The sequence below is a fragment of the Chironomus tepperi genome, unplaced genomic scaffold (genome assembly GCF_022539635.2).
Source record: "Chironomus tepperi strain 1889 unplaced genomic scaffold, CSIRO-AGI_Ctep_v1 contig_11, whole genome shotgun sequence".
Taxonomy (NCBI): Eukaryota; Metazoa; Arthropoda; class Insecta; order Diptera; family Chironomidae; genus Chironomus; species Chironomus tepperi.
In genome coordinates, this window is record NW_027226133.1 from 1,069,715 (window position 1) to 1,081,942 (window position 12,228).

At 32.3% G+C, this 12,228-nt stretch overlaps 1 protein-coding gene across 1 annotated transcript; it reads left to right on the forward strand.

Moving 5' to 3' along the window:
• Window positions 1-930: 930 nt before the first annotated feature.
• On the forward strand, window positions 931-8,258 carry LOC139087722 (SEC14-like protein 4). Its single transcript, XM_070636621.1, has 7 exons — window positions 931-1,190; window positions 4,653-4,766; window positions 5,065-5,278; window positions 5,345-5,539; window positions 5,602-5,814; window positions 6,199-6,334; window positions 6,390-8,258. The coding sequence occupies exons 1-7, from the start codon at window positions 1,128-1,130 to the stop codon at window positions 6,712-6,714; spliced, it is 1,260 nt and encodes a 419-aa protein (XP_070492722.1). The 5' UTR covers window positions 931-1,127; the 3' UTR covers window positions 6,715-8,258.
• Window positions 8,259-12,228: the final 3,970 nt, after the last annotated feature.

A 12,228-nucleotide genomic window follows, 5' to 3' on the forward strand; every position in this document is an offset into this window, starting at 1 on the left:
GATCCTCAGAGTCATCTTTGGACCCAAGAGAGAAGGTGACTAGTACAAATGTAGGAGCAACGCAGAACTGTAGTATTGTGATATTTCTATATAGACCTATTTACTTACTTCGTTGGTCATGCACATCGACTGTGATCCTCTCTTAGTTGGCGTTTGAATTTTGCTTTATTGCTGGTTGTCCTTTGTGAATTACAGACTGTTCGATTGTTTCAGACTAAGTAACGTAAAACCACTGTAAGATGTTTTTTATGACCTGGTGTGACTTGAACCTATAGATTGTTTAAACTTTTCTTAGATTAAACTTATGTTTACCTGAGAATTCTCAACCTCAAAAAGCTTCAAAAACATAAACATTGCCCATATCACACCATGCGTCACAACCACTCATACCTCATTAATTTATCCATAGCTTACTTCTTTAATGTCTTAGATGCATTTACTGCAGAGAGGAAAATCGTGTAAAAATGTAAGCGTCGTCTCTTTCTTACTACGTATATAGCATATAGACTCTTTAAGACAACAACCTTGACCTTCTTTCCGAGAGAGAGAATATTGTTTCCTTCTAATAGACAAAATCACACATCACATTGGAAATAAGTAAATCATTAATGATGATTATCGAAAAAAAGAAGTCATTGAGGAAAAACGCAATTAAAAGCAGCCACGGCAGTAGCAACAAAGTAACATAATTTTAAAAAACATAATTAAAGTCACACATACTCATATCCACATTAAATTCAAGGGTAAATATCGGTTATTTTATTATTAAATAATAATAAAAGCCCAAGACATCCACTTGCAGCTTGCAAATTCTTTAGGTAAAGTCTACAGAAGTATTATTTTACACTCACACATCGTAACATTTAATTATTTGTTACTTTCGAGTTCATTCATACTTTATATTTTTTTTTAGCACGTTAAAAGCTTTTTTAGTCTTATTTCATCGTTCGGCTTAACAAGTTGAATGTTTTTGTTATTATAAATAAAAGTACACAGCAAAGCAAAGTGAAATTTTCGTTTTGCGGGAAACAAAACAAGACATAACAAAAAAATATTGTGTGGATATAAAAAAAGCTTTTTAATTTGTGGTTGCATTTGATGACTAAATTGTGAATTTAAAGATAAATATGAATGGAAATCCATTAAAAACTCCATCACTTCAAGATGACGAAAGGTTTGCATTGATGAAGGTTCGTTTGTTGTTACTTTACAATTCATGCATAAATGAACTTTATTGTTCAATATTCAATAGAAAAAAAAGTAATAATCATTTGTGTCACATAGATAAATCTTGTTATTTACGATAATTTTAATCAATAGCTATCGATAAAAATGTTGTGACGATAAAGCTCAGAATATTGCAAATCATGACGCAAATTGCAATGATAGTGAAGGGCAGTGATTTAATGACTTATTAAAATCTTGAAAAACTCATTAATCTACAGTTAGGGATTAATACGTGTAAATTGAAATTAATTGACATTACCTTTGCGATTTCTAACATCTTTATATAAACTTGGATTTCCCAATCGAGTCATACAAATTGTGTACAAAATAGTTTGTAGCTGAGATTTAAAGTTAGTCTTAATCAATGTGAAGATAGTTGATTAATTAATTGGCTGACTTTTTTGCTAATTTGAGAAACACGACATTATTTATTATGTCAGTCTGTTTTGCACTTTTGGACATTCGATTTGATAAAAATGGACAGCGTTCTTTGTTTACTACTTGTTTATGTTGCTATAGACTAGGCTTGTTTGAAATTAACATTTCAAATGAGTCCAAAATTTCGAATTTAACATTTCAAATTTTATAAATAGAAATTAGATAGTCAAAGCATTACTATTGGACACAGGCAGTCGTGACAGAAATTAACAATCACATTTTTAATTGCTATAAAGTGTTTGATTATCTTGTGCAATTTAGAAATCGTGATTGATGTAGCAATTGACATTTAGTCAGATTCTTATAGTTTAACTAATGATTCCTGAATGTTCATCTAGGGAAATAGCTTGAAACTTTTGAAAATTAACTTCAAATTTTCTAATCTGAAGCTTTTTATTTTGAGACTTTTCCTTATTTTCCCGACAGAACAGAAGGACGCTTCGAGTGGATAAAAATAAGTTAGAACCAAGTTAGAACTAGTCATGATTTGGACATTAACTTGCCATCAACTAGTTATAACGTATTTTTGCCCAATCAGGGCTAATGAGCATGCTTAATTAAATTGCTTGAATATATTCAACTCACTAAGATGAACATGCTCGTTATCTGTCCGGATATGAGAAGATATTACAACATAGATACTATTAAAGGCTTACAAAGTTGCAAAGATGCAATCTTCTTTTCTTTCCAAACGAAAATTGTAAATTCAATTGTAAATTGTAAATTCAACTGCAATGCAGGACGTATAAAAAAGTATTTGAAGGAAAATTTAGCAATTCTTATCTTAACCGGCATCCGAGATAGTGCCGCACTAGTAAATATCTACATAATTAACACTTGAATTCATTAACAACCAAACTACAATGAAATCCTCCTTTATATCCGTGATTATGCAAGATTCTCTAAATTTTTTCGCTGTTTTAGTTCCACTTAAATTCTTTATAACCTCTCCCAAAAAGCAATATCCTCTGTCATTACCAAAGGTCATCACTAACTCCACTAAAAAAAATTCCATAAATTAGAATTGAAAGTGCTGCTTTTGAACGATGATTGCTTAAAAAATCAAATTTTGTTATTTACCCAAATTATATTTCACCTTAAGGCAGTGCTGGTCAAACTTTTTTTGAGTCATGGCGTCTTGGTGAGAAGCTTCGACTAAAATTTCACACGGCATATGGTTTTTAGTTAAAAATTCCAATTTTTAACAAATTAGGACGACAAACTGGAGTGCCGCGAAACACAGTTAGAATAGCACTGTATCTTAAGTTGCCTTTTCAGTCACTTCCAAAATAAATTTAATTTAAAAATCAAAATAAGTGGCAAAAAAATCAAAAATAATTCTTCGGTTTGCGGACGATGCACCCAAAAGAAATCGGAAATTAATATAATAGCTAAGCATTTTATTACGCGTGTAAGACAAGGAAGGAAGAAAAAACATTGCATAATATCGATATCTAGATATGTTTACCGTACAGTCATTACTTACCTTCACCCAGATTTTTGTTTTAGTGGCAAAACTCGTTCAAAAGCAATCAAATTAAAATGTCTTTAATTCTTATTCACAAAAATAAACAGCTATACATAGTTGCGCACTTAACTCTTTTGACAATTAATTATCTTAACTGTTTGAATGTGTTTATGACAATCAATAAAGATGAATCGTAAAATTTTAAGTAGACAATGACTACTTTGGTTGGCTGAACGTAAGTTGACTTTACCAATAGAAGATTTCTTTGAATTTAGTGGCAATTGAACTATTTGCTTAATAGATTGAGAACACCAATTTTTGAAGATTTTATGGTAAATACATAGCAGCAAATAATTGACTTATGTCGGAAATTACTCTAGCGTAACCAAATAATCTATTTAATAGATCATAGCATATATTTGAATATTGATCATTTTGATTGTTTTGATTTTAGTTACTGATTGATTTGGCTACTGATTTAATAGGTTGTTTTTAACAGTTTAGTTCTATATTAACATTAGTGAAGCTTTGTTATTATTGAAAATTTGAAATCAATTATTAATTAATCCAGTTCAGAAATTCTAAAAGTGCAAAAACATCAAACCTACAATTAAGAAATTAACAAAGAATAATCGGAAGCATCTAATTATTTATCTAAGTATTGCTAATCGATTTGATCAAGTATTCTTAGAACGGATACATTAGTATCTGATCTAAGTTCATCAATAAAGTTACAATCAAGTTACAATATAACAATTTTAAAATGTTGCAAAACTTCCGGGTGGCCTTAGGATCTCATTCTCGTTAGAACAACTCATTGACTGGCTATTCATATGTCATGAGGATTCCGTATTGATTTCTTTGCCTTTTTTGTTTCTCTAGAAATTGAATGCACAAAATTCAGAAATTTAACTTAAAACCCTAATTAGATTACATAACAAACCAATTAAAAGTGAAAATTTTACGACTTAACATTTGATTTAATGAAACATAACAAAAAAGGTTTAAAATTACATATTTATAATTTTATTATAATTTATAACCATTTATAATACCTAAATGATATGCGTTCGGAATGTTAATTATAGAATCAGTAATAGTCATCGTTACTTAAACATTTCAATTCGCATTTCATATTCAGAACCTGATTCATAATTGAAATTTAAATTGTAAACTCACTGAGTCCACAAAAATGCTTTGTTATTGACTCTAAATTATAATGTAAAGTTTACATTGAAGTCCGTCAAACACAAAATATGAATATCCGAAATTGCAATTAATTTCTACAGCATGACAATAACTTTACGCATTCCAGCCACGTTTGTCGAATTATCTCATTTAAAAGCTCATTTCATTCTAGTCAATAACTAAGCAAGTTCGAGGAATCACAACACGACACAGAAAAAAATATGAATTTAATTGTGTGGCACGGCATTGCTCATTGTCATGAACAAATAGCCAAGACAAAATATTTATGCGTGCCTAATTTGTATTTTTTTCTCATTTCTTCCACATTCAGTTTCGACGGTCTGTTTCGGATATTTTGAAACCAGAGCATGATGATCATTTTTTACTTCGCTGGTTGCGCGCACGTCAATGGAATCCTGATAATGCTGAAAAGATGCTGAGAGAAGTAAGTGACCTGAGAAATATGGAAATATGGTTTGAGGTTATGATGGCTATTTATGCAACATCATTTACATCTAAGCAACATTTAAGTGAATCTTAATTAGCAACAAATGGAAGCACATTAAAATTTGGCTTTGCAAAATAAGAATTTGGAAAGAAATGTAGATCATTAAATTGCAAGCCATTCTCACAACATCATAACCTCCAAAACCAAAAACTTTTGTAAAAATGAGCAACAAGAAGTCTCAAAGTTGCAGCACTAAGCACAACAATTAATTTAAATTGAATACTTTTTCTTACAGTCCATGAAATGGCGAGCGAAATGGAATCTTGATGATCTTGAGTCATGGGAAGCACCGGCAGTATTTAAAGACTACATACCACATGGATCGACAGGCTTCGATAAAGATGGATCGGTTGTCATTTTCATACCATTCAATGGAATCGATATTTGGGGATTACTACACAGTGCGTCAAAGCATGACATCATCAAAAATACAATTAGAGTTCTTGAAAGTAAATTAACATTGAGTTATGAACGATACACAATGACAATTAATTGTTATGTCTCATTTTTTAAAGGATATATGAAATTAGCATATGAACAAAGTAAGATTCATGGTCCCGACGCACGGAAATTCTTGGTAATCTTCGACATGGACAATTTTTCAATGAAACAATATGCTTACCGACCAGCAGCTGAACTTGTCATTACCGCATTTCAAATGTACTCAAATCACTATCCAGAAATCTTAAAATGCTGTCTCATTATAAATGGTATGTCTGTGCCAATCAGATCTTGTTGATTTATTCTAATTCCTTCTTGTTTTAATCCACAGCACCAAAAATATTCTCATTTGGCTTTAACATTATTAAGAAATTCCTAGACGAATATACTCTATCAAAGATCAGTATCTATAAACATAACAAACACAAATGGTTGCCTGCTATTTTAGAACGGGTTGATGCTGCATCGCTGCCGGTTTATTTTGGCGGGGAGCTGACGGATAAAGACGGAAATCCAAAGTGTTTAGAGAAAATTTGTTGGGGAGGTAAGTTGTTTTGGATGTTTGTGATGTTGGGTGTGCTTTTGGGTATGTCTACTTGTTGGCCATATGGTCTAAGACAGTGTAGAGTAGTGGTGAGCAATACTTAACTTGTCGTGGTACATCTTGTTGGTGTTTCGACCGAAACAAGCATATGGTTCATGGCAATTTTTGGCAACAGGCTGCCCATCACTGATATAAACTCTAGAATATCCTCAAACACACACCCAAGATAACAAGATCATTCATTCATTAATGCTATTCTATTTGCTTAATGACTTTATATAAGTTTAGTCATTTGAATTTATAATTTTGCTCATTTATCTAAGCTCATGCAGCTATTCAAGTTGTCACTTACTCATTTTTCATATTTTCTGAATTTTTATAAAGGCAAAATTCCAAAGAAGTTTTACATATCTGAAGAGGATACTTTTAACAATACGTCAACATATAAAACGACAGTCGTCAAAAAAGGCTCAAAACTAAAGCTTCACTTTGAGGTCGAAGATTCTGGAGTGTTTTTAAAGTAAGTATACATTGTAATTGACAGCATTTGAGTTGCTAATGCTTTTTGTTTACAGATGGGAATTCAAAACAGAAATGCACGACATCAAATTCGGTGTTAGGTCAGTGAATCAGCAAACAGGTGAAAAGGTCAATGAAGTGCCATTGAAACGAATAGCTGCAAATGAAGATGAAGAGACGGGATTCATCACGTGTCAAGCGAATCATAAATACACAGTGGTGTTTGATAACAGCTACAGCTACTTTAAGAATAAGAAGTTGACATATTCCGTGGTGGTCACACGACCGCTTGATGAAGTTGAAAAGAGTGCAAGTAAAATAGAAGAAAAGATCTTTGACCAAAATGAGAATGACATTTCGTGTGAAATTAAGGCAGAATAATTAATTAAAATTTATGTGATGGCAATTATTAGATAGCTCAATTCCTTCTTGTGATTCTTTAATGACGTAATTAAATTTCTATAATATATTTTGAGACTGTTCTTGTATTATCTGCATAGAATTTTGTGTAAACATTGGTCATTATTAATTTATTATTCACAGTTATAGCGGCCTTTATTTAGAAAGACAATGACCTCGACATTAAAGTCAGTCGCAAATCTCTATGAATTTTTATATTTATTTCTTGTTAAAAGTGAGAACAAAATTTGAAGCTTTGGTATTTTGGTGATTTGTGCACCATGAATTCGCTTGATTCTTAATTGATTGCGTCCTTAGTGTGTCATTCGAATGTGCTTCACACTTTCGGAATTATAAAGAAGATTCGCAATAACTTAATCAATACTAATCCGATTTGACCGACTAAAGTGATAAATGATTTTTTATGAATGTACAGCGATAATGATAATGCATAAAGACATCAAGGACAACTGACCACATTTAGAATTATCAGATTAAAGGCACGTAGCCGTTAACATTCAAATTGCTATTTATGCTGTTGAAATTTGTTAAATAGACCGGACAATTTCTAATGAAAATTGAACTCAATTATGCGAGACGTAAACCCGATCGGAACATATTTAGCTGTTGACAGCAGTGCATCGTCGTATTGTATTGATTTTCTTGTACAAGGTTGGTTTCGGAAATGGTCGGTTGTAAGCTTTACCATCTAGTTTGATTGAGGGGTTGTTATCCTTCAGACGACATGCTACGAGAAAGTATAGATTTGACATTTGATCAGCTTCGGAGTCGGACTTCGGCGTCCTCAATCTCACAAAACAGAGTCAGGTTGAGTCTTTTGTTGTAACCAGTTTGGAGCCGGCTCGAATTTTATAAGGAGCCGAGTCAAGTTAAGTCTGGTTGTAACCTACACATATGAGCATGATTACAGTAAACAAGAAATCAACCACTGCGCCGTCTCAGCATCATGATACCAACATTTCAATGTATACCTTGTGTGTACCGATCGGGCAATATTCTTACCACTTAATGAATCTCTTCGAAAATTCCTCAATGTCACCTTAGCCTTCATCATCTTACGCAAAAATCTTATAACAATTACTTTCGATCAACAAATCTAGAAGATTCATAATTTAGAAGGTGAACCGGTCTTCATTATTGGATTATTTTCATTTATAAACTTTGATCATTCAATTTAAATTATGACGCTTGTCCTTAAAATATAAATTATCTCCAATCGTTTTGCTAATATTCACAAGATAGACATAATTAAACCAAAAACAATGTTGCATCCAAGGACTCATCCGGCTGGCTACAATTGTCGCAGTTGAGAGATTTCGTACTTGATCTTTTGATGTTAATGAGGTATGATTGAGGCATCGGAAACAGTTTTACGACTGTAATTGTCAGGCAATTGTCATTTTGATCCGTAAAACTTAATTATTTTTAAAGAAAGATTTGAACTCTGTCTATGTCTCAATTTACTATGTTAAATAAAATATAATCTATAAGGTTTTGTACAGAAATTGAGTCTACTTCCATTTCCTACATCTTTTCTAATTACAGAGATCAATTTAACGCCTGATTATTATTGCAAAGGTTACTAGATCTGTAATAGCATGCATGACTAAGCGTGTTGGATATAAATTGCTTTTTTCTCAAAACAGTCGGTTACGATTTGAAATGGAAACTAGTTCCATCTATTTCTCAGTGAGGTAGAAGACTAGTTTGTTAAACTCTTGCTGTGTTAAAATGTTAACAAAAACTCGCAATTGAAATTTTTCTTTTATTTTTAACAAAATTAAAATGTAATTTTTCAAGGAACAATGAATCAATTCTGTTGATAGAATCTTGTTCTTAAAACTCAATCGCGCAATTTTCTTGCAAAATTTTCTTTTTAATTTAATTGGATAAATTTAATACGACTTGTAGATTAATCACTTGACGATGCAAGACATTCTAAAGTGTCAAATCAAATAAAAGGCAGAATATCTATTTTTGGTATGGATCTAAACTGAATTAAAAGATCTTTTGTGCCACCGCTCATGAAAAGTCTTTTTTTTTTATGCTGCCAAGCATTCTTGTTTTCGTAGAAAAAGAAAATTTTGTTGATCTTATAAATAGCATATGCTACATTCTTCATTTTATTCGAGCATCAACGAGGCAGAATTCTAATGTACCAAGAAAATTTTAGTACCCTTGAAAAATCATTAAAAATAAAAGAAAGAGAAATAGATGTGATATTCAGCTAAGCAATAAGCAAGCGACATAGCAGCATACGCATTAGAGAAAAGAAGATGTGAGACGCCAAACATTTTTAGCTCATTGCAATGTTATTCACCTTTTACCTAGAGATTTTCTAGTCTAGGATGTATAATTCATTTCTGTTTCATCTACAGTAACTATTGCGAAGGATCATTCAACGATGATGTTTAATATTTGAGAATGAAGAAGGTTGGAAAATGTTGGGAAAATGTGGAAATTCAATTCAAGTTGTTGAGCTGAAAAAATCGCAAATTTTATAGCTTTTTTCGCAGGTAGGAGGGAAATCAGACATACTTACTTACTTCCTTGGCTGGGGTGCACGAGGGCCCATTGCCGCGCGTAGGGATATACTATCCTTCGAAACCATTTGCCAGTTTGGGATATTAAGGACTCTAGCGTTCTTTTCAATACAAATTAGTCGTTCAATTCTCCTATTTGATTTGAAAAACTACAGAAAATGACCAAACCTATTAATCCTTAAACCACTTCCTCGAGTAATTTCTATCAACATTGCTGTTTCAGACTGTATGTCTTTTTATCCATCTGCTTGACTTTAAAAGAAAATGTTTTTGCTTGATTTTTGCCATTTGGTTCCAAATCGGGAGGTGAGAATGCTGCTTAGAATCAGGGTCCTTCAATTGATCGAAAATCGATCATGATCGTGATCGTCGATCTGATCGAAAAATGATCGATCGATCTTCGATCATTCGATCACTGTTTTTACTTTCTGATCGATTGATCGATTGATCGATCGATCAAAAAATTTTTTGATCGATTCGATCGCGCGATCGATCGATCTTTGATCGGAAAATGATCGATCGATCACGATCATTTTTCAGCTTTGATCGATCGATCATCGATCATTCGATCACAAAATGGAAAAAGTGATCGAATGATCGACGATCTTTCGATCATTTTCGATCACATGCTCGAATTTTTTTACATTTTTGATCGATAAATCAAAAAAAAATTTTTCGTTATAATTTTCTAAATTTTCCTTAAATTTTCAATTTTCCGCTTTTATTACATCAATCTAAACCCATTCCTCCATCTACTGATGCTAATATAAAATGAAAACAGCCGTTTATGAACCTCATGGATTAGAAAATCCATAAAAATTTTGCAAAAGTATTAGAAGCTTACTAAGAACTAAGGATTTCAATCCCGTCATTGATTTTTTGGTATTACGATATTCAGAAATTATTTGAATTTTCAATTTTCAGTTCAAAATTCAACAGTGCATCGGAAAAATAATAAAAACGATAGTTTTGAGTGTTGATGCACTATGCATCTTTGTGAAAAAAATGTTTTCTGAACTTTCAAATCTTAATGCATAGCAAAACTCCTATTTTTATACATCAGTACTCAAAAGAACCATTTTTTTAAAACTTCCATAAAGCATTTTGCATGAAAAAAAAATCTTTAAAGGCAGGGCTTTTGAATACAGCCTGGAAAATATTGGAATCAAAAGTCAATGATTTTTTACACAATCAAAATATTCTCGATCACGATCATTTTTTTGATCGCTCGATCAAAAAAATTGATCGTGATCGATCGATCATTTTTCGATCAATGATCGATCGATCATCGATCAGTCGATCAATTTTTTGACTTGCGATCGATCGATCAGTTGATCGATCGATCATTGATTGAAAAATGATCGAGATCGATCGATCATTATCGTTCAATGATCGATCGATCATCGATCATTCGATCATTTTTTCCATTTTTGATCGAATGATCGATTGATCGATCGATCAAAAAAGTTGATCGATTCGATCGCTCGATCGATCGATCTTTGAACGATTTTGATCGATTTTGTCGATCTCGATCGCATCGATCACGATCATTGATCGTTGAAGGTCCATGCTTAGAATTGAAAAATTGACCAAAGCATACACTGAATAGGCAGGTAAGAGTCACACCTGGGATCAGATTTGATGAAATCTGCCTCAATTTAGACACGACTTCAGACTAGAACCCTGCTTGCCTAGGGCCACATTTTTCCCATTTTCTACGTACTATACCTTCCAAATAGCGAGAGGGACTCTGAGGGAGCTCTTGGAGAGAGGTTGTTGAATAAGACAGTGAAGAATCTGATCGCAGACGTCCAGCGAAGTTAGTAAGTAATTAAGTGCCTTCCGAATTGGTAGTAACTGAGTTAGTTAGATTGCAGCTCGATCTGAACAAATTGAAATCATTAATGATTGTGAAAAAGCACTTAACAGGCAAAGAACAACCTTTCATGATACACAAAGACCACTATGGTAGCTATTAGAAGTCTCATTGCCTGTTAGGATCACTAAATATCTAATCCTTTATCAAACCTCATTAACGAACAACTCCCCGCCAACCAACTTTCATTTCAATTTTTTTTATAAATATGTCTAGATGGAAAATTATTATAAATGTGAGTACACACATTTCAGTAAGGGAAAATAGATCTTAAATGTGCATTAAAATGGAATTAAAAGCAAGTTGTGCTTCAAATGTTTATAAAATGTCGAGTTACACAAAACATTTTCCACAAACAGGATATTTTTATAACTCACAAAAGTAAAAAAGAATAATTTTTTTTTGTTGCAGCCGCAAAATAAGACGAGACATAAACTTGATCATCAAATTTCAAGTCCAACTGCATGCAAAAATGTTGCAGCATAAAGTAAGTGCAAAATAACAAAATAAAAAAGTGTGTATTTAAAAATAAATTTTCTTTTGCGTTGATGCATTTCGACAGAATTCATTCAACTCTTGTCTAACTCAGCTCGTGCTACTGTGCATATACATAATCTTATATATAACGTATGCCCATGATCATGATGATGACTCTGAAGAAACATGTTGCTCTTTAAATTTCTAGGAAAAGATATGAAATTTCCTTTTTAAAATAACACAAAATTTTGCCTTGCATTTAAAGGGATCTGGCACGCGTTACTCGTTGATCGGAACTAATTATATGCTTCTTATTCCAAAATAATAATAACAGCAACAACAACAACATCCACCACACATTTTATTAAAATTTTGTGTTTAAAAATCTTGAAAAATGAAAGAAATTTTTAATAAGCCATAAACAGAAAGTGAGCACATGTTTCTCACTGGATTGGTATATTGAATCCCTAATACTTACATATATTATCGTGTACGTGAAAAAAGAAGAAAAACAGAGATAAGTTTCATTTCTTTCGTGCAAAGTCATAAAATAAAGAAAAAAAGAAGAGACGAGGATCG